Source organism: Esox lucius, chromosome 4 (genome assembly GCF_011004845.1).
Source record: "Esox lucius isolate fEsoLuc1 chromosome 4, fEsoLuc1.pri, whole genome shotgun sequence".
In the NCBI taxonomy this organism is placed as follows: domain Eukaryota; kingdom Metazoa; phylum Chordata; class Actinopteri; order Esociformes; family Esocidae; genus Esox; species Esox lucius.
This window is the reverse complement of record NC_047572.1, coordinates 29,462,324-29,484,795: the sequence shown is the minus strand read 5'-3', so window position 1 is coordinate 29,484,795 and position 22,472 is coordinate 29,462,324. Positions and strand designations below refer to the sequence as shown.

General features: G+C 43.2%; 3 protein-coding genes across 5 annotated transcripts; 2 read left to right on the top strand and 1 right to left on the bottom strand.

The window, feature by feature from the left end:
* Positions 1-187: 187 nt before the first annotated feature.
* srp72 (signal recognition particle 72) lies at positions 188-10,257 on the bottom strand. Of its 2 annotated transcripts, XM_034291989.1 has the most exons (20): positions 10,094-10,257; positions 9,269-9,389; positions 9,038-9,161; positions 8,760-8,903; positions 5,021-5,132; positions 4,879-4,910; positions 4,635-4,759; positions 4,451-4,508; positions 3,946-4,077; positions 3,471-3,599; positions 3,274-3,346; positions 3,094-3,158; positions 2,891-2,986; positions 2,283-2,386; positions 2,115-2,192; positions 1,861-1,998; positions 1,688-1,725; positions 1,384-1,419; positions 994-1,153; positions 188-808 (listed from the first exon to the last, which is right to left on the bottom strand). In XM_034291989.1, the coding sequence occupies exons 1-20, from the start codon at positions 10,191-10,193 to the stop codon at positions 616-618; spliced, it is 2,058 nt and encodes a 685-aa protein (XP_034147880.1). In that variant the 5' UTR covers positions 10,194-10,257; the 3' UTR covers positions 188-615. The 2 variants fall into 2 exon arrangements, with proteins under 2 accessions (XP_034147880.1, XP_010898875.1); XM_010900573.5 differs by lacking the exon at positions 1,384-1,419 and having other exon boundaries at positions 10,094-10,256.
* Positions 10,258-10,540: 283 nt separating this feature from the next.
* Positions 10,541-14,947, top strand: leprotl1 (leptin receptor overlapping transcript like 1). Of its 2 annotated transcripts, XM_010900598.4 has the most exons (5): positions 10,544-10,733; positions 11,668-11,743; positions 12,192-12,378; positions 12,692-12,804; positions 14,216-14,947. In XM_010900598.4, coding segments are annotated over exons 1-5 (393 nt in total). In that variant the 5' UTR covers positions 10,544-10,717; the 3' UTR covers positions 14,217-14,947. The 2 variants fall into 2 exon arrangements, with proteins under 2 accessions (XP_010898890.1, XP_010898900.1); XM_010900588.4 differs by lacking the exon at positions 14,216-14,947 and having other exon boundaries at positions 10,541-10,733; positions 12,692-12,808.
* An 86-nt stretch (positions 14,948-15,033) lies between these two features.
* On the top strand, positions 15,034-20,856 carry LOC105028483 (myosin heavy chain). The gene is made up of 7 exons (XM_010901259.3): positions 15,034-16,542; positions 17,260-17,417; positions 17,925-18,139; positions 18,957-19,169; positions 19,288-19,449; positions 19,593-19,695; positions 20,524-20,856. Exons 1-7 carry the CDS (start codon positions 16,446-16,448, stop codon positions 20,560-20,562), a joined length of 987 nt encoding a protein of 328 aa, XP_010899561.2. The 5' UTR covers positions 15,034-16,445; the 3' UTR covers positions 20,563-20,856.
* Positions 20,857-22,472: the final 1,616 nt, after the last annotated feature.

The following is a 22,472-nucleotide window of genomic DNA, read 5'->3' as shown; positions in this document are numbered from 1 at the left end:
GTGACCGAAGGTAAATTATAAAAACAATTAGCGGAATACAAGACTCTTCTTTGCAGTTTCATTCTATGCCCACCAGAAGGCGCTCAAAATCGGAGAGAAGGGCATGTTGTAACACTCATCCAGCGCAACCATCAGGCTTCAAGACAAACACGAACATAACAGAACACTTTTCCAAAGACAAACTCGATTTTACAACACAAGGAGATATCAGTTTTAATTGTTAAGGAACCCCATTTAAAGACAACAACAGGTCACTTTTTGGCAACATATTTTGCTGTCATTATTGGTAACTGTTCCTAAATCAATCCGCATTTTACAGACTGCTAACCAAGAATTTTAACATTGGATTTTTACTTTAGTCAAGATCAATGGTGGCCTTTAAAAATAAATATACTTGAGAGGAGGATAAAGTCTAACTTGAGACCCCACAACACTCCAACCATTTCCATTAGTTCCTTAACAAAAACGTGAAGTAGGCAGGGCATTGGGGCCTAACACTCATGAAAATGGACAAAGTTGTTGGCGTGTTCTTCATTAAAAAAAAAAAAAAAGATTCTGGGTTCTCCGTATGTAGCAACCGATGCCTTGCTTCCGTTATCTGCATTGTTGCCCGGGCTACCAGCCTCCTTTGCCCCCCTTCTTCTTCTTCTGGGGGGCTTTCTTGCGTGCCCCCGGCCCGGCCGTCGCAGGCTTCTGCTGTCGTGGAGGGACCATGTTGCTGGCGGTGGGCGCTGAGGTCGAGGCAGTGGCCTGGGCTGAGCCTGGCCGGGGGGAGTTCGGGGGGCTGCTGGCCGTCTTACTGGCGTCCCTGGAAACACATGGCGGTTATGACAATGTGGTGGTCGCCGGCTTAAATGGAAACATGGCGCCGGTGGAAAAAGAGGCCAATGTCAGCCCGTCTAGAATCAGACAGGGATGTGCCGTTCCCAGTAAGACGTTCTATATAAGAACAACAACAACAACAACAACAACAGGTGAGGACGTGCTACTCACAGGTCAGACGTGGCTCCTGCCGTGGCCCCCTGGGTGCCTTTCCCCACCTGCTCCTTCTTCTTGCCCTTTTTCCTGCCCCGGTAGCAGGTGCGCTCTCTCATGGGCAGCCACCTCTCTGGGTCGGGTTTTGACGTGGGGTCGAAGTTCTTGGGCATTTTGCCTGAAACGGGGAGACAAGGAGAAAGGGATGCCCGTGTTTCTGATAACTCGGTGTGCCACACGTGTGATTTAACATACGATGCCGTATGTAGTGTTGTTTTCTGCATACGCATCCTGCTTTTGTAGCCAGACCCACTGCCAGTGAGTGGCCGGAAGGCTTTATGTTGTCTAAACATAGCAGCCGGTTTCAATCCAAACGCCAGTGCCGTTTAGTAAACTCCATGAGCTCACGTTGGCTGGTTGCTCTCAAAAGCTTTTCTGGCAACCCTAAGAATAAGCAGTTGGCTGTAAGGCAATTTCTAATTATAGATTGGAAGATATGGTGAAGCCAAAATGCAACCAATTTCTGTGCATACTGCTTTTACTTCATCTTAGTAGGTTGAACACATTATGCAATTTTATCCCCAGAACACTATAATACCACTAGAACCCACATGAAGATCTAAGAAGAAAAATTGTTCAGATGATGAACATTTAATATGACAACAGGCCAATATTTATTCAGGGCACTTTACACTAAAATTTGAGGACATACCCTTCTTTTTCTTCTTCTTCTTCTTTTCATCCCCCTGGCTGGAGAAAACAAAGACAATGAGAGATTCTACAAAAACAAAATGTATATAACAAGGAGAGGCAGCTTTTGATTAAACCACAATTAACAAATACGAATATATTTATATGAATATATATATTAAAAAAGATCCTCACGCCAGGTCTTTGGGCAGATTATCTCCCGGTACTTTAGCAGCCTTCTTCCTGATGTAGTTGGCTCCGTGGGAATTCTCCAGCTCATCAACATCAACATTGAATGACATGCTTTCAGGGGAGGGGAGGTGCTTGCTGAGGCTGGAACGAAGCTCAGGATATAATAACATGCTTAACCACTGGCATGGTTTGCAGACTTACTTTAATTCCAGATTCATTCTCATGTTTGTTAGTTTCAAGTACAGAGTAGAGGATACGACTTGGCTTTATCTTGATCCACCAAAGAATAAGCAGAGATGAGTTGCGCCAGTGTGTGGATGTCATTGGTGTTTTGCCTGTAGAGTGGGAAAAGAAAAACATTAATCCCAGAGAGAAAAGAAGCCCCACCACTGTACAAAAAAATATACCGACAAAGCATCACTCACTTCCACAGTTGCTCCAGGTCACTAATGGCTTCCTTTTTCCGTCCGTACTTCAGCTTAAAATCGGCAGCCTCCCTAACGAGTGCCAAGTGAGCAGGGGAACCCGGCTGGTAAGGAAGACAAAATACATTTGTTAAAATAATGCAGTTGAGTTGTGTTGGAAAATGTTTCAGATTTTGCACATTTAACAAATTCAGCAAAATATTTTATAGAATTTAAAAAAGTATTCATCCTCCAAGTCAAAACAAATTAGAAAAGCATTTGGCGGCAATATAAATCCTAAGTCTTTTTAAGAGTAAATTAAGAGTGGATTGTGAAATATTGGAGGTCCATGGCTAGTCAGAAATGTCCAAGTCTTTCCAATGATTATGAAATCCTTTGAAAAAGAAATGAATACCATTAATTTAAATTATTTAATATGTTTTGACTGGTATTAAGTCCACCAACTAGGTTACAGGTTTTGGCATTTTTTATTATTTTGTACTTCTACTAATAACTGTCCCTTTGAAATACACTTTCAGAAAATTTCCCTTGTCTTTGTATTTTTTTTAAATCTGTTTTTGTATTTCAAAACTTGACTCATTACATACATGACTTCATTCTAATGTTACCTGCTCAGATTGGTAGTACTGAATAGCTTGGCTGAAGACATCAATTGCGCTGTCAATGTCCTCTTCATGGCTGTACATTGTTACCAGAGCTGAGATCTGGCAAAAATAATACAAATTAACATGTTAGCAGAGTTGTGACGACCCTCGCCAAGTATCTTCAGAAAATTGTAACATTTATCGCAATGTAAAAGGAAAATACTAACCATCCCTTGTTTGTGCTTGAAATCCTCAATTGACCTTAAGATGTCACATGCTTTTGTAACGTGACCTTTGGGGAGGACAAAAACAAATGCTTAATTTTGAAATGACATTATCCCTTCTGTGTAGACGTGTGTTTGTTACCTGGAACTGAAACAAATGGGTACTAGAGAGACAAGCCTCACCTTGAGTCAAATAGAGTTGTGCCATCGTCAGTTTGATACCGGACGCACTGTCAGGATGCTTGTCTGAGAAATGCTTAACGAAAATAAAACACACACGCTATTAGCATAACCGACGAGAAAACAGAGAGCGCCAAAACAAGTTATTCTTAGGTCATGTCCATGATATCCCCGGGTAAGGTTTGTCCCGTGACGGGTACCTGGAGCAGCTCGATGGCCTTGGCGTGTTGCTTCTCTCTGCACAGCTGAGCCACCTGTATCAGAACGGGCCGTGGGTGACCCGGGTTCTGGGCCTGGAGGCCCGACGCCAGCTTCCTGCACTGGTCCGCCTGGGGAGTACCGCATCAATTGTCAGTAACCTTTGACATTCCCTGTCTAATTCTCCCAGCAATGCCGCGGGTGTGTAGCCTAAGAGCCACTCAGAGGGGTGCACATTTTGGTTTTTGCCCAACCACTTTCACACTTGATTGATGTAATCAACCTATCATCAAGTCTTTAGTTTGAATCAGGTGTGTTGGTGCTGGGGCAAAAACGTGCCCCCTCTGGGTCCCCAGGACCCGGACTAAGTAACACGGCAATAGTGGAATGTGACCAAACCGTACCTTTACATTGTGTCAAGGCAAAGCAAACAGAGTCAAGGAGATAGATTATTTTAAAATGTTGAGAGTCTGATACCTGGTTGGTGTACATGGCCAAAAGAGCTTTGTTGAATTCAATGGCCTGGAGCTGCTTCTTGGCCAGCTTGAACTCTACGCCTTCAGCATTTGTCAGTTTCACCTTCTTCTTGGAGTCAAACACATTTTGGTCCTGCCAGAGAAAGCACCTGTGAAACCGTTGCTTTGACAATACCAGACCACAGCCAATAACAGATGTGCCTGTTCCAGTGTTTAGTCATTCCGGTGGGGAAAATGTTCACGCAATCACCACAGAGATGGAAAGAGGGCTGTTCAGCATGGACAGAGCCAGTGAGGTGTTAAAGTAGTCCAGTTCAGATCAATGAACTGGCTGATCCCTCCTGATGACCCAGATGGAAATAATCCCATGACCAACCAGGTCATCAGTAGGGATCCACCAGGAAGTCAGAAGGCTCACCCAGCCAATACCTTCAAAAGCCACGTCCATGCTGGAACCTGTTCTCTCCCAGTGATGCCATCTAATCACCTCTATGGCACATAGTTACCTTGTTAATTGTAATGATGTTGTTGGCAGTCACGGCTAAAAGTCCCACGTCTGAAGGCCTAGGATTTAACACAAACAAACAGCTCAAAACAAAACTCTTCTACTGCTCTTGTTCTGTACACAATCACAATATTTGAAAATGTAATGTAGAATCTCCACTTATTCCACTTTGGAGGACCACTAACTTGAGCTTGATGACTTGGTTATAAAGCTGCAGCGCCTCATCTGTCCGACCCTGTAACTGCATTACATAGGCCATCTGGGAGTGGATTACGGCCAGCTCAGACTCAATGTCCTCCTCGGTCATATCCTGCATAAAACAAGCCGGTTTCGATTTAGCATCCTAAGGGAGAACAGTTTTGGTGACATTCCTATAGCCGCTTGCTAAGCCGTGACATCGTAAACATTTCAGAAGTTTAGAGCCCTTACCGAATCCTCTGACAGTGAAACCCGACATAGCTCTAAAAGAATAATAGAAATGAAATAATCAACACAATTGTCAACAACAGCCATGAAAGAACTGGACCAAAACCCACCACACATCAAAATTACATCTGTCTGTGGTCCTAACCTTCTGCTTCCTGTAGTTTGTTCAGAGCCTCGGTGAGCTTGCCTTGACCAATAAGAGTACACGCAGCATTGTAGCTCAGCTCGTATGTCGTCTCCGACAGGCCAAGATCATCCTGCAAAAAGACCAAAAAAAAAGAAGGCAGAATTGATATTACGTGTTGAAGTAGGGCTTTCCAGATGCAGCATGTACTCATTGGACTGACGACCTGTGTTCTGACATCAGGCCTGCCTGAAGGAGTTGCTGGGGTGCAATCAGTTGAGGAAATCCCCTCTGATACTGCCAGGATCCCACAATCCCAGGCAATGCTTGTTTAAAACGCCTCACCCCTTGGAGCTCCCAGCCATTCGTCAGCTAGTGGCACATTCTAGGAACCACATTCATTAATAAAGGTGCCCCGAATTATTCAAATCACACCTAAAATGTAACTTTGAAATCATTTGTGCAATTAAAATGAAAAGAAATGCAAGTTTATGAAGGTGGAAAATATAGAATATCTCTAGATGTACCATAACATCAGTTGCGGCTGCTGGTCTTTCAAAGAGGGGAAGTTCATTTTCGGTCTACATAACCCTCTGATGGTCTTCATTTGTAGTGACACTCGGGGTCTTTTGGACCCCAGACAATAACATAACATTTTGTAACAGAACTATTTTTATATATTTTTTTTACAAATATAATTTTACTCTGTTTATTAATGGCTTCGCTAAAATCATGTTGACAATATTATCACTGACTGCCATCGTGCGCAGTTTCACCCGCGTACGACACTAGCATAGCCTTCTACTGTATATGAATGAATTATCTAAAAAATAATATTAAACTTTGTAAAACTGAAACAAGTATTGTGGTGTAGCCTATAAATTGTGTGAAATGTATGATGCAAATCGGCTAGCAATTTCGCCAAACAAATATCAAGAAATATTGCAGCAGTTTGTCTTTCGAATACACTTGAGAAATCCACGATGGGACTGAGCGCGAAATAGCTTCAGTGACTTCTTATAGTACAGACTGCTGTCAGTCAAAAGGAGATGCAGTTTGACAAATCGTCAGATCCTCCAATCATCACGCGGAAGCCCGGAGTCCGGGACAGCCCACTCCTCATTCACCCCCATGTTCTTCAAAGGAGAGGTCAGGGTCAAGGGTAACGGCAAGGTTTTTTACAGTTTTTTGGGATACGACCATGCAGCCGTCGAGGTTCACAGTGAGATCTGCTAACAATGCTCTTTGTTTCTTGGGTCCTAAAACGAGCATTTCTGTTTTCCTTGAGTTTAAGAGCAAGAAATTCTGTCATCCACTTCCTAATATCTGAAACGCATGCTTCCAAAGTAGCTAATTTAGGGGCTTCTCGATGCTTAATTGAAATATATAACTGTGTGTCATCAGCGTAACAGTGAAAGTTTACATTGTGATTTCGGATTACATCGCCCAGAGGGAGCATATATAGTGAGAACAATATTGGGCCCAGAACCGAGCCTTGAGGAACACCAAAGCATACCTTTGACTTGTCAGAGGATATGCTATCCACACTAACAAACGGATATCTTTCAGATAAATAAGATTTGAACCAGGCTAGAACATGTCCACGTAGCCCAATATGGGTTTTCAGTCTCTCCAAGAGAAGGGAGTGATCTATAGTGTCAAAAGCAGCACTAAGATCAAGAAGCAACAGGACAGATGCATAACCTTTGTCTGAGGCCATTAGAAGGTAATTTGTTACCTTCACGAGTGCAGTCTCAGTACTATGATGGGATCTGAAACCGGACTGGAGTATTTTATAAATGTTATTTGTCTTTAGGAAGGCATTCAGTTGTTGGGAAACACATTTTTATAAGATTTTTTAAAGGAACGGGAGGTTCGATATTGGCCTATAATTGTTTCATATGTCAGGATCCAGATTAGATTTTTTTAGAAGAGGCTTAATTTCCGCAATTTTTTGTGAGTTTCGTACACATCCGGAGGAAAGGGAGCAATTTATTATGTTCAACATTGGCTGACCTAGCACAGGAAATAGCTCCTTAAGTAATTTTGTTGGAATCGGGTCTAGCTGAGAGTTTGTGGGTTTATAACTCATTACAAATGTAGTAAATGTGTCGAGCGATACGGTATCAGGGAGGTTCAGGACATTTTTAGGACAACTGAGATTTTGAGGACCATCTCTATTTAAGGAGGAGTCAGTTATTTGTTTTCTAATGGTAACGATCTTTTCATCAAAGTAGTTAATGTACTCATTACAACTAAAGTGAAGACCCACTTAACTTGCTAAGATTTGATTTTTTGTTAACTTTGCAACTGTATCAAAGAGAAATTTTGGATTGTTTTTGTTCACCTCAATCAGGTTGGAGAAATAAGCTGATCGAGCAGACGTGAGTGATTTTTGGTTTTGTAGTGTACTGTCTAACCAGGCTAGTCTAAATATTTCCAACTTGGTGGAGCGCCACTTTCGCTCCAATTTTCTGGAGGTTTGCTTAAGTGCTCTAGTCTGGTCTGTGTACCAGGGAGCAAGTTTGTTGTTGCGTAATTCTTTAGTTTTTAGTGGTGCAACTGTGTCTAATGTATTTCGCAGTGTTGAGTTTAGATCTTCGATTTGATCGTTTACAGATTTATTTACTCTGTCGTTAATGAGAATTCCAAGAATTTATAGTACAGCTTTTGAAACTCATTGTTTGCGGAGCAAGTGGATTTCTTGTTTTAACGGTAAATGTAATAAGACAGTGATCCGATAATCCAGGATATTGGGGGGAAATTATTAGATCTACAATATCTATTTCTCGTGACAGGACTACAGGAAGGCTTTATCTTAATAAGGTTGTTTTTGTTAGCACTACCTTGTTTAACTTTTCTCAACCTGGAACGAGTCACAGTGGCAATAGGTAAAGCTGTACTAACTACTCTGGCTATGCTATTGACAGACTCCACTATGCTAGCAGGCTGGCTAACAGCCTGCGGCCTGACCTGCACCCTATCTCATGTTAAGGCTATAGGAGTGAGACTCCTGTCAATGTTCCTAGATAAAAGAAGAGCACCACTCCAGCTAGGATGGAGTCCGTCACTCCTCAGCAGACCAGGCCTGGCCCTATTTCTGGGAGAGTCCCAAAAAGAAAGCCTGTTATCTACAAACTCTACCTCCTGCGACGGGGCAGAACTCCGTTTTCAGCCAGCGATTGAGTTGCGCAAGTCTGCTGTAGAGTTCGTCACCAGCCCTAGCTGGGAGGGGGCCAGAGACAATTACTTGATGCCGACACATCTTTCTAGCTAGTTTACACGCTGATGCTATGTTCTGCTTCGTAACCTCTGACTGTTTCATCCTAACGTCGTTGGTGCAAACATGAATAACAATATCTCTGATGCCTCCATCTCTGATGCCTATGAGTTTGAGATGGGTTATATGACATTTCCAAGTAATTCAAAGTACAATAAATAAATAATTCCTCCCAGTTAATGTAAGCGACTGACAAACAGTTACAAGAAACAGTTACATAAAGTTATTTCAGGCAAAGGGGGCAAAACCAGCTATCATACTTTTTCCACACTGAAATCGCATTTCTGTGGATTTTTTCTGTGGATGATTGCAAAGCATAACCTTTCAGTGTAATTTGCTGAAATTATGTTAACTATCTATCATTAGGGCTGAAGCGAAGATTACATAACTATGCAGAAAAGGAAGATTCCATGGCATCAATATGGTCTCAGAAAAACCTTCTAAATGAACGTATGTTTTACTCCTCAGAGGAATACACACCGGAGAAGCCTTCTCCCATGTGCTCATAGCTGCCACCACAGCCGATAGGTTGGTCTTCCTCTCCTCCTCATACTCATCCTGGGAGTTCCTGATCAGGTCGGTGTACACGGCCTTGCACTCCTCATAGCGCTCCATACGATACAGCTGTGGTGATAACCAAAGGGAAACAAGGGATCTGTATATCTGAGCTTTACGGTAGACCACTTCTCAGTGGCTGAATTATATTCACAGAAGAGAAGACAGTCTAGGAGCTAAAACAACAGCGTTTTGAGTCTTACCACTTGACCATAGAGTTCCTTCAGCTTGTCTGTCTGTTCTGAAACACTTTCTATGGTCTTCAGAGCACTTTCCACTCTATTCAACCGATACTCACAGTAAGCCTTTTCAAAAACAACAAGGTCACTGAGGAAGAACCAAAAAAAAAGTGTTCAGTCAAAAATGGTGACTCACATAAGATGTGCATTCTAGAACTTTTACAAGATTATAAAAACAATTAAATTAAAACATACCTTCCAAGTACTTTTGAATACATGTTCATGACATTCAATGCCTCCTTGAAGCTGCCATTCTGCACCAGACACACTATCTTACAGTGAACGGCTGTCACTTCGTCCTTAACCTCATGCAAAACTGTGGATGAGATTCAATTTGAGATTCATTTTGAGATAGCACTACAGAACTATAAGTACGCTGAACAATACATATTGTTCAAGTCACCATGATCAAACCAGATATCATCCAACTAAATATGAATGTGGTATGCAGTACTGCACACTGAATAATATTTCAGTGCATACCTATACTGTGATGCAAATTCATGAATCCCAGTTCTCACTCAGCAGATAGAAGGCTGCTAACTTCAGCAGTACGAAAATGTATGCGCTCAAATCTCTCTGGGTCAAGAGCGTCTGGTTAAATGACTTATATGTCAGAGTATAACAAATGAGGCTGGGTCAAGTTGGGTAGTTGCAACTGTGGCTAGTTAGCGAAGTAGCCAGCTAACTAGCTAGCTGTTTGGGGACACGTCATTATTTATCAATCAGCTGTGACAATGTAACACTACCAATAAAATTAAATGTAGGACAGTAGAAAGAGTCTTTTGATATTACTATTCAACAAAATATATAAAAGACTGTGATCTACCATTTACTAAAATCACTAAATTATAAACTAGTTTTACAGAGAGTTCTGCTAGCAAGCTAACGCAAAGTGCTAACATCTGTAACTCGCTAGGTAGGTTAGCAAGCGTCCAGCAAACTAGTAGCCAGCCCTAAAACAACCATTAATTCAGCTTGACAGTTACAAACATCGACCAAGCATGAGAAAACTCTTACTTCTGTTTACAGCTTTGAGTGCCCTGGTGAAGTCTCCATTCTGTCCACAGCGATTCACTTCAGTCCACAGTGAAGCAACGGACCCTCCTCCGCTAGCCATCTTTCACTGAGCTGATCTCCCTCACAGCATGCGAGATTGTCGCCGGAAGCATAATGATGATTCATCCGGGTTAATACACAAAGGTTTTTTTCTTCAGAATTACAAATGTGCTTATTTTTGCAGATAGAAAAACAAAGATTATGAAAATTCCAAATGCAATTTACACACAGCATACTGGCCAAGATAACTGTTGTACTGATATTACTGGCCAAAAACATTGTACTGATATTAAGTAAATGTAAGAATACATTCTCCCAACCACCCTAGGGATATTTGATACATAATGTCATTGTATATATAGATACAGAGTGCTGTTTTGGCTCAGAAATGCATAGTTATCACCCGTTAACGCCCTATCAAAGCGAAAGCGAGAGTTTCCGACTTCCTACTAGCCCATAAACGTGTATTCACGCTTGCGCATGCTCGCTTTAGATGAAATCTTATTCACGGAGGGATTTTAGATGCAGTAGCTAGAGTGTATTGTTGCCGTTAACGAGGACGGTGATAACTTATGTCCTACAGAAATGGCCGGAATTAAAGGTGAGGGAGTTTCTGTCGTACTTGTAGTGACAAAATATTGGTTGACCCGTAGAGGATGGTGTTTTACCTTCAACCAAGTTAACGAGAACGTTAGCTAACTAGCTGAGTGTTAGCCTGTTACAGTACTGTAGGCTACTGTATTAGTTGCAGTGGCTAGCTAAGATAACGCCATTATTTGGCAGCGAACACTGGCTACTTTGTTGGCTTGTAATATGCTATAAACTATTCAACTATCTAGATAAGTTACTAAATGCCGTTAGGTAAAATCAGTTAGGGTTGAGATTCTGACAGTGTAACTACTAGCTAGCTTACGGTAATCATCTAGTTAACATTGCAGCTTTCAGCTGCATGCTAACTTAGCTAGCTAGGTTAGGTAGCTATCATTGCAGAGTAGATGAAGCAGTATAGCTATTGTTAACTAGCATAATACCTTGCTTGTTCTGGTATATTTTGTTGGCTAGCTAATGATGACATTCCTGACTCGATCCTAAATCCACGTTTATTAATAATCTGTCAAATATCGTGTGTTTATAACACGGTAGTTAACATGGCAGTGATTTATTCCAGCTAATATTAGCTTGCAAGATCTTACAGTACAGTAATAGCATTGTCTCAATCTTTACTAGCTAACTACTAGCTCAATCACTACCATAACATGTAGCACCTGACAACTCAAACTACAATAATAGCCAGCAGCTAGACAGTGAGGAACAATACGTTTACATTTACATAGTAAACACTGCTGAAGATACTCTGTGCCCCTTCACCCAAGTCTGACTTGAGCCTGGGCCCTGATTTATCACATGATTTATTTATCACATGATTATTTTCTGCCTTGGAGCTGTGGCATGTGGGCCATGGTCAGATGATCTGTCATGACCGAAGCATGTAGTCTTAGACACATACACAAATGTTTCTTTGCCTCTCCTTATAGCTCTGATCAGCCTGTCTTTTGGTGGAGCTATTGGACTCATGTTCCTGATGCTAGGATGTGCCCTCCCAGTATATGAGTAAGTACCTTCGCATTCACCCTGACTGTTATGATGCTGGACAAGGCCTTTTATAAGATGATGCAGCGGTAAAGTCACTGCCTGGCAGTTAAGCTGCGTCATTGCAGCTAGTGGTTCAAATCCTGGTTGTGGCATCTGACAATGCCTGGGAGTCTTGCTTGAGGCGCAGTGCAAATTGGCTCAGCTCTGCGCAGCTTCTCGTGCTCGGGAGTCTCCTAGTGTTTCTCAGGACTTAGCAAGCGGTGTGATATGAAAGAGAAAAGCTAGTTGAGCAATACATCAGTGGACATGTCTTGATCTTCCACCGTCACAAGTCTGTTGGGAGTTGCTGCGACGAGGCAAGGCCATAATCAGGAACTGGAATTAAAAACATTTGAATCACGATGAATTGATCCTGCCCAGATTTAGTCCCCTCCCAGCAATAACTTGAGGAAACTTCTCTTCACAGCAAATACTGGCCCTTGTTCCTCCTCTTCTTCTATATCCTGGCTCCGATACCTTACTGCATCTCACGGAGGGTTGGGGATGACACAGACTCTGCCAGCAACGCCTGCAAAGAGCTGGCTTTATTCCTCACCACTGGCATAGTGGTTTCTGCCTTTGGCCTGCCCATCGTGTTTGCCAGAGCTGAAGTTGTAAGTGTACACCTCCTGTGGCTTTCCGTGAAAATGCCATTTTATGGTGTTTCCATGGTAATGAGGATGATCTTGATGGTGGTGTTACTGCAGGTGGTGTTGATGGTGGTGGTGGTGTTACTGCAGGGACAATGGACTGTTCCTGATAAAACTATTTACATATATGAATTGTGTACCGGCCTTGTTTTTTGGCCTAGCCCCAACTACCGACTGAAGTGCAGAATTGTCTAATGTTCTGACTTAATTATTTATTACCCTATATTTAGGTTTGTTGTATTTGTTTGTTCACGTATTGATGTTCATTGGTTTACAGATTGCCTGGGGAGCATGTGCGCTGGTGTTGACCGGCAACGCTGTCATCTTCGCCACCATCCTGGGATTCTTTTTGGTCTTCGGGTCAAATGACGACTTTAGTTGGCAGCAGTGGTAAAAGTGGGAGCAGGGGGGTGGGGGGGGGTGGGGTGGGATGTGTTTGAACAGTTTTTATTACTAGCGTTGTTATTATTGTTGCTATGATTATTATTTGTTGTTGTTATTTATACGACTGCCCATCCATAGAAACCGGTAAACCAGTGCAATAATCAGTTTTTAACAGTCATGCTGTGTGTCGGACTGACTTCGGGTGGATGTGTTGACTTTGAGTCAGACTTTTTATTTGCACAATGTTGCTGGGTCTTCTCAATTATTGTACTGTGAAGGCTTGTCTTTTTGAGTGTCGCAATGAAATGATGCGGAGATTAAAAGATCTCCATCTTACCTGTGTGAATGCCAACGTTTCAGACTGAATGTTGGCCAGGACTCAGAGTTCGCCGTCCGCGCCTCTTGCATTGGGAATTCAAAGGTTGAAAGCTTTTCCGGTAACAACGATTTCTAACTGACAAAAATGTTGTCGCTGCTTGTGTAATGAGGGTGGAGGTCAGCCTTGAGAGGGTGGTGTTCTTTTGCCAGAGATGACATGAAGCTGAATCCCAGGGTAGTCCGTATGGAGTAGTTGTTGTTGTTGTTTTAGAGCTGAACACTGTGAGCTTTAGTCTGTCAGAGGTTGAAACCCTTCAACACGATGGTAGACACAGCATATGTTTCTATAACACGGTGCCCCATCGCAATTGATCATATTATAATGGCTCAGTTGTTCCCATACCTTCATTTGATACCGGACTCTCATGCTTTGTAGCTTAGACTAGTGTGTATTATTCTGCCTCTGTTGGGAAATTGTCCAGAAGTCATTGTAACCCTGCATCCACTCTGAGAAAGAGTTGGCATCACTTTGCTGAAGCACGGTTTAGCAATAATCGAAAGCATGATCAGACAACCTAGGATTTAGACTAGCCTCTGGGAAATGTGGCCAATTTAAGATCTTGGCTACTTATAACCTGGGTGACTGATGCCACTGATCCTGGATTTCCTAGGTGTCCAGATGAAACCAATTTGGTTTCTATACCTGGAGTTGTAAACAAAGGATGCACTGCGTTATATTATAAAGATAACAGTGGATGACTTTTTACCAAAGCTCGTTGTTTAGATGTGTATTTAGTACACTGCACTAAGATGTACATGCATCCTCTACCTGAAGGAAATGAACGAGCTCTATGGGCCTCGGCCTAAACTACTTTAAATGTGATCCTTGTATTTGGCGTGCCGACACCATACGTTCACTGGGTGTAATTTGTCATTAGTTTTCAGTGGACTTTCTGCTACAGCTTTGGAGTTTGCTGTTGCATTTAACTGAATTAGTCGTATCTGAGTAATGTATTGAGCATCTGTGATCCCATGTCTGGTTGGGTGGTGAGTTGAGTCGTTTAAGATCTTTATTTTTTCGTTTCTTTTTATTTTGCAGATGGAGCAGTTTTCTTTGTGAAAAGTGGTCTCTGAAAGAAAAAATGACCCGTCTCAAAATATTCCAGAAATAATGGGAAGTACTGGTCAGGTGTCTCTTCCTGTCTTAGTTTGAGAGTAAGTCTTTCATTCTTATTTCCATTCTTTCCGAGACCACAACCTCAATGAAGAAAGTGATTGTATTAATTGTATTGTAATTAAAACCCTTTTGCACCTTTTGAGTTTAGCTGAACCTTTAAATCATCATTGTTACCTTGATTAACAAAGGTAGTGTTACAACAAATGGAATTTGGTATTTTTCTTTGACTTGTTAAAACTGGAACTCTCTTTAAAATATGTAAAATGTACACTTCAATGCATTGATGTTATTATCTATAGGTTTTGTCCATCCAGGTTGTTCTGTAGCGATTTTAACCACATAATTAATGCTGAAGACTAAGCAGTACTTAGTCATTGGACAATACAGTAGTGAATGTCCCAAAAAAGCTTGCAGCCTATTACTATCAAACAAACACAAAGCAAAATGCAGGTCTGGTCATTCTAGTTATTGGATGGGTTTGTCACTGTTTTATTTTGTGAAATGTTTCCCAGATCAGGAAAAGTATTGTATTTATTTTATTTTAGAGGACAACTTGTGTAGATGTCCGACGGCCATTTTATATCTCCAATGTTTGTGTTTTGAGGCAGGTGTCTGCGTGGTGGTTTTCTTTTCTAAATAAAAGGCATTTTTGAACGTTCTTTTCATTTATTACACTAATGTCCTGCAAGATTAACACAACCTAGGTAGATTCTGTTGGAAGCTTTTTGAAGAACCTCAGTTATTCGAGTCTTACTTGACTGCCATGCCCTGAGCTCAGCAGACAATCGACCTATCGATTCTCTCCCGATCACATCCTGCTGGGTGACATGGGTAATGAGGTAATGACATGTTCATTAGTGTTCGCGTGCGGAGTCAGGGCGTTTAGTGCTAACCGGAGGAATAGCGCGGGTTTGGCTCCCCCAACTGGCAAGAACCGATGAAACCGCCTGGGCCTTTATTACGGACTTCAGGTTCCGTGCAGTGAGGTACCTGTTTCTGGACATCTCATTCCTAATAGCCAAGCAGATTGTGATCTCTTTGGACAACACCAATGTCTGTGGCGTGTTTGCAGGAGAATTTGAGTCATGCTGGTGTACATAGCTGGAGGGGGAATTTTATTTGCAGGATCTGATTATTGCTGGAGCCCATTGGAGGATCTTGAGGCAGCGCCAAAGATAATGTTTTTGGACATTGAAACATACAATGACTATAATGTTAACGTATGTACACTGATTGAATTTGATATTTTATACAATTTAGGGTAACCAGTTTTGACTTCAAATACATATTTCTGTGTATAAGGCAGTCAATTGTTGATCTCTCACTGTGTTACCGCGAATGTATCCAACACATTTGTAAAGTCACAAGCTTAATTCAGTCATTGTGTGCTGCAAATATAGCACCAAATAGCAAACTTTGTGTTATGGGTCAATTCTTTTGGTACCTGTAATGGTGGGACTTTGTGGAAAAAGTGTAATTTAAACAGTTAATCCAGTTTTGATGAATGTACCTCACCCTGAAAGCGGACAGTCTATGTTTTAACCCCGGACGTTGTATGAAAACAAAGTCTGCAGTACAAACCAAACGCATCAAAAGAGAAACTATTAAACATGTTTGTGCTTATGAATTAATGTACTAGGCGAAGAACAGTTTTGGTCCAATAGTGTATGGAAAAGAAATACCTGAGCCCCAGGGCCAATGATTTCTTAAACCGGCCCAGTTTAGATGCAATCCAAAGGTTATGCTGACTAGCCTTGACTTGTCTGTACATATCTACATTAGCTGAGGGGCAATAGTTTAGTCAGTTTTGCTTCAAACTTTGGATCCTGTTCAAACTAAGCTGTAGAAAATGTATACTGCTGTTAAATCCTAACACTGACTCATTGGAATTCTTCCATTTCAGTCACTCGGAGTGACAAAAGAACTTGGCACTTGCAAAGGTGCAATTATTGCAGACTCCCATAAGATATGAAAACGGGAGGAGTTGTGTGCGCTGGAACCCACCCTGTCTCACCTTTAAGGCCGCCACGCTGCTAGAAGAAGAAGCTAGTAAATCAATGGCCTGCCCCTTTGCTCTGACGTCACGGCAGGAGAGCAGAACGGTACAGGTGAACCATAGTAGAGGGGTAAAGGTGAATTTGTCCGAACCGGAATGAGGAGATTCTTCGGACCACAGATCCTCCGAGATGAAGAGGGCAGTCAGATCCAGTACCTGACATTCAAGTGTAACCATCTGACACACGAAAAAGGTAGGTGCTGGTAATTTGAGTCACAGCAGTACTGCAGGACTCACAGCTCCACTCCGTTAGATGGTTAATTGCTTAGTCGCTTCAAGCGGACATGGGTCATTTTCCAGTCACTTCTCTCTTAGTGTAGTTGTTGATATATGTGTGCCTTGTACGAGTGTGGGTGCATATGGGCCAGAATGATAGATGCAAAACAACTTGTTGCTGAGCCTACGTCAATCAACCTTTATTATAGACCATGTGGACAAGCACTGTTGCATTTTGGGTGTAATGTCTGATAGTTTGGTCTTTGACAGTATGTTTCTCATAAATGGAAAAAACTAAGAGTGAATAAAAAGAATATATTTAAATATATAATTAAAAGCAATGCCGCTAAGCTGCTGTATGCTAATGGTTATCATCATCCTAATCAACCACAAAAAAAGTATTAGCTCAGTGTAGTTATCTGAACAAACACATGTACTGTAACAGAGTTGGCTATTTTCATACTTTCTATATTGTCATACTTTTTATATTTCTTGCTAAGCCATGCGTAAAAAAAATGGCACCGCCGGTTTTTACAGGTTTCAAAGTCCAATTCTATTGAACAGAGACGGAGAAAATAATTTGATAACATTAAGGAAATAATTTGATAACATTGTCCTCTGACGTCAATTAATGTGTGTTCAGGCTGGGAGCTAACAGATCCATTTATTGGTCTGTTGTCTACTTTCACTACAGCAGTGCTTGAAAGGGAATGTCTGGTAGCCAGGGAGAGGGAGAGCAGCCTGAAAAATGAGCTAGAGGCTCTGGCCGTGCGGCTCCGCCAGCAAGACCAGGCCAACCTGGAGCTGATGGTCAAACATGACCAACTGCTCAGCAGGTTCCATCATGAACAGGTACCAGCATAATGATTAAAAACATAGATGGTTTTAATCATACCCTGAGGCTTTGAATCTCCAGTATAATAAGTGAACCTGATCACGTATTGTAGTAATGTGTGATTGCGTGGACAAGGAGTAATTTAATATTCTGTATCTCTTTGTTTTGGTCTACCACCTTCAATTGGCAGAATCTAGGATGAATATTTTCAAGTGGGAGTGAAGCCATGCAAAATGCGTGACACATTCCTGTAATCTTAATTCCGCTGAACTGTTCTCAAGTACGGACTTGCTAGACACATTTAACTACAGGTGTTTTGGGGGAGAAATGCGCTTTTAACATCTCCAGCGTCTGCCTAGCGAATGACATGAATATTTATGGTGCACAAGAAAATGTCCCGTTCATTACTCCCATTTGTGAGAAGAGCCTTACAACCGCTTGGGTTAGATACTAAAACGTTTTCTCGTTTTCTTGCGCCTGCCTATGTGTTTCTCCTTGCGTGTGCCCATCCCGCTCTTACCCAGGATCTGGTTGCGTTCTTGCGGAAGCGGGTAGAGGAGGTGGTGGGCGAGAGCTCCAGAGATGCCGCGCTGCTGGGCCTACAGCTGGAGCAGGTCAACGCAGAGCTGCTGCAACTGCAGAGCTCCGAGGTGAAGCTCGACGGCCTGGTGGAGGCCATGCACGCCGAGAGCCTGCAGAGAACTGCCCTGACCGAGAGCCTGCAGGCACAGCTGCAAAGGTGAGGAAGTCCCATGCTAGCCGGCACTGTGGGGAAAGAGCAGGTAAATGGCGTTTTCTGTGTGTGTGTGTGTGTGTGTGTGTGTGTGTGTGTGTGTGTGTGTGTAACCCTCAGAGGCTTTTAGTTTTTTTTAAATGGCAGCAGTATATTTAGCCATGTTCAACTGGTTTATCCAGCTGCATAAATGGACATAATGTAAAAGCAAAGCCTGTCCAGATATGGGTGTGTGCACGGAGACTAAGCAAAGAAACATTAAAATTAATGAAACTCTTAACTTTTGATTACCATCTCCAACCATGGCCAAGGGGAGCCGTCCCCAACTGTTTAAAAAAGCACGGTGAACAAGTCTCCCTGTTAGTGATGTTGTCCTATTTCTAATAAAAATACTGACTTGAAATGTGTGATTCTAAGTCAGCAAAAACACACAAACCCTATAAGCATGCTGTGCCATAATTCGCTGACTCCGAATCCCCAATTTGGAAAGTTGGCCTGTAGTCAGAAAACATTATCAATAGGCGGATGACAGAAAGAGCTCAACTCAACACACCCTCGAAATTCCTTCCTTTTAAAGATGAACTTTGGAATCTTAGAGACTTTTGATGTAGCCTTTTTTTCTAGATGCTGAATATATTGGCTGTATTTAGTTAAAGTCCCTTTTTTATGCTGGTAATTAAACTGGTAACAGTACACTCTATGACACCTGTTTTGGCTCATGAGCACCTCTTTCATTACAGGCTGAAATGATCCCCCAAAAAACTCCTGCTCTAATAAGTTCTGGCCTTAATAAGTTCGGGTCTGCTGTGTTTTTGGCCAACAGTAAGGTATGTGAGCTCGACGGGCTGCGCAGTGAGCATCAGAGAAAAATACAGGAACTGCAGTGCGAGAATGAGAAACTGCGCGACTCCAGTCAGACTCGGGTGCAGGCCCTGCAGCGGCAGAACGAGTGCAGCCTGAGGAAGCTCCAGGAAACGGCGGAGCAGTTTGAATGGCTGTGCGAACAGCAGCGCTACTGGATGTGCTGTGTCAAGAGGTAGCTGCTCTCTCTCGGCACAAACAGACAGACACACACACACACGCGCGCACGCGCGCGCGCACACAGACCATATATCCCCAGGGGTTATCTACCTGTCTCTGAATGAAACCTCTAGGTTCAAAGACTGCCTGTCAGATGAGAAGAAGGCTCTTGCGCAGCAGGTGACCCGGTTGGAGAAGGAGGTGGCTGAGCTGAGGGGGAGCTCCCAGGGTTCAGGGGGTGCCACCGAGGCACCGGGCCTCCCCCCTGCTGACACAGACAGCCAGCACTGTACCAGGTACGAGCAATCAGTTCTCTGTGAGAAACACCTACCTCAGGCCTATTCTTCATTCACACCAACAAAAATAACGTAACTGTGAATAACGGTCATACACTGAAGATTCTGTCAGGCCGTAACTCGACCTGTCGCTGATTCGTCAGAGTTCCGTCGTGGGAGTCAGATGAGATTGCCAACCTGCAAACCCAGGTAGACCGATGGAGGGGGCTGTATCTCCACAAGTTCAGCCAGTCGCCCACCTGCCAAGTAAGCACAGCCTGTACCGCGGCCAAACCCCGGACAACTGGTTACACATTGTCGGTCTTTAGAGGCTCTCTGGGGAGCCCCGCTTCTCACAATTTGTTGCGAACTGATGAGTGCCGAGTGCTGGTTTGCGTGCTTAGCTTTAGAACGAATGAGAAGAGATACCAAATACTTCTATGTCCTGAGTGGAAATGAGTAATGTAACTGCTTCGAGTCTGGGGAATAGTATGAACTTTTAGTGAATCGTGATGTTTTTTGGGGCCTTCGTCTGCTTTCCCCAGACCTTCTGTATCCGAAACAGAATAAAACCCAGGCATCAGGGTGCTCCTCCAAGCCAGGTGATAGAAATTACTGGACTGAAGTAGGTGTTTGCCAGTGGGACATGCGCTTTGTTCCCTTCTGACTAGCTCTGGAGTGCACATCTCCAGATAATTGTGATTGAATGCAGATGACGCAAGGCTTCGGTCTCTGGTGAGCCTGAGAGAACAGGAAGTCGGCAGAAGCCACAGGACAGCTATAGGAGATGTACAGGAAGCTGCACAGGCGACCATGCTAAAATGCATTACTATTTCCCATGATTTATATTTCTGATTTAGATATAAGAGACCGGAATCATGTTGTGAGTCCTAAATTTAAAGGAGATGAAAAAATATATATCATACCATTAATTATATTCGAAGGGTCAGGGGGAAAACGGAGGAGGGGGAAGATACAGAATTTTCCAGAATGTTTTTTTTCCTCCCAAAACTGTAAATTGTGTTGGCCTTGCATGTGTGGTTTATATTCATTGCCTTTGGCCAGGATCACCTATAGTTTATTTTGCATTCTCAGGGGGGGTATGCTGTCGACGGATATCAAAAACCTCCCTGAGGCCAGAAGACCATGAAATCTTTTTCCCCCTTCAACACAGCGGACGCACTCCTCACTTTTGGCGGTTTGCGGCTCTCCACCCATCTGTTACGGACAACCACATAACCTTGTTGTCCTGTTGTTTTTGTCATCCGTCTCGCAACCGCCTTGTGACCGTACTAGTGAGAGTTAAAAGTATATAAAACATGTTGTCTATTTCCTTGTCATGGCGTGGCCCTGCACAATGTCTAGCCATTGTCTGTTTCCAGGCGCATCTGGTGAAACGTATAATCAACAAGTAAAAACGTTTAAAAACACCTGAGTATGTCTGGTTGTTACGCAGCCAGTCCTGATAATGACTCTGTCGCTGATGAGCTGAAAACAACACGCGCAGCTGAGATTTCAGCCTGGCGAATGTGCCCCCCCCCCCCCCCGTCTACAATTAGCCAGATGTTTGTTCAAAGACATTGTCTATCAACCACAGGAGGATTCAATGGTATGACCTAAGGCCTTCTGGAAGGCAAAGGTGTAGCCCAGGAATAAATGTGTCTGTCAGCTGGAAACTAGCTTGCACACAATAAATAGCCGGGAACCCAACCATGCAGAACCCCGTCCTCTGAGAGGGATCCCTTTAGGGTGTATTAATAGGACATTATAGGTACTGCAGGAACGGCATGTTTATGTCCAAACTTACTCACAGCCAGGGAAAACACATGATATACATTCAAGACCAGGATATATCCATAAAAAAAAAAAGTGAGACTAGTTAAAAAGTGAGACCCAGAGACATGCTGTGTGTGAAATGTACATTTGTCTACTCACCTGCTGGTCCAAATCTGAAATCCACACCTAAGTGTTATAAATAGAAGTGTCTGAGACTGGGAATTGTTCACTTGTTGTAAATAGGGCACTTTATGGGTGACCCAGGGGTTATGTAAGGAATGCCTCCCCACGTCTCCCGAGAAAAACACTTCTCAACCCGCTCCTGACCTCCGAGTCTAACAAGCAGAAGGCTTATTAGATGTTGCTTGCTTATTAAATACAATGCATTCCTAAAACCTTGTGTTTCGTCTGACTCCTGACAATCTTACGGATGAGGTTTCACTTTAAAACGTGTTGGAAGTTGTTTACCGAATGTCCGCCTACGTTCTTACATTTGCTCGGACCGGATTGATTACCCTGGGTGCCTGTCTCTTGGGGGGGAAAAGACAAACTCGTCGTCTGCATGTTAATGCAAAACAGAGTGGAACGATGTGGTTGTTTGACACAGTGTTTAGAGGGATGTGTAAATGTTTAACGCTGGCGTGAGTATACAGACACAGGAGGTTAGGTGTCAGGGTTTGGAGAGGGGCTGTCGGACGGCCTGCTCAGCCAAACTGTGACACTTGGGCCGGCCACGCTTCCACACATCCAGACCTTCAGCACGCCCGCACAACTTAACCCCAACACGACGTTCCCCCGATCTTAAAAGTCTTAATCTTGGAAAGACAACGCGCCCGGAAATAGTCGCTCCGGGACATCGAGTAAGCTGCTCCGTGAAGTGGGGATAGACCCAGCAAGTGGACCTGCACAGCCCCTCTGTCTCAGCAAACGCTGTTGTCCTGCCTCAATGAGTGCTCTCCAAACAAAGAGAGTGGGGGTGCAATGGGAGAAGGGGGTCGGGAGGGACTCGTGGCTCGACTGCAAATTGTTGACACACTGCTGACCCTTCGTTGGCGAGCAACAGCGGTTGTTTTACAGTCGGGGGGGGGGGGGGCTGATGCACAGGTGAAGTGATGGAGCCTGGGCGGTTGTTACAACCATCAGCTGGTGGGGAGAAATGACTCCCTTTACTGCCCTGTTAGACGCATGTCAGTGGGCCTTCAAGACCTGTAGTGTGTCTGGAAGACAGATGGGCTTTTCACCTTTTTTTTTTCTCACAGAGGATTGTA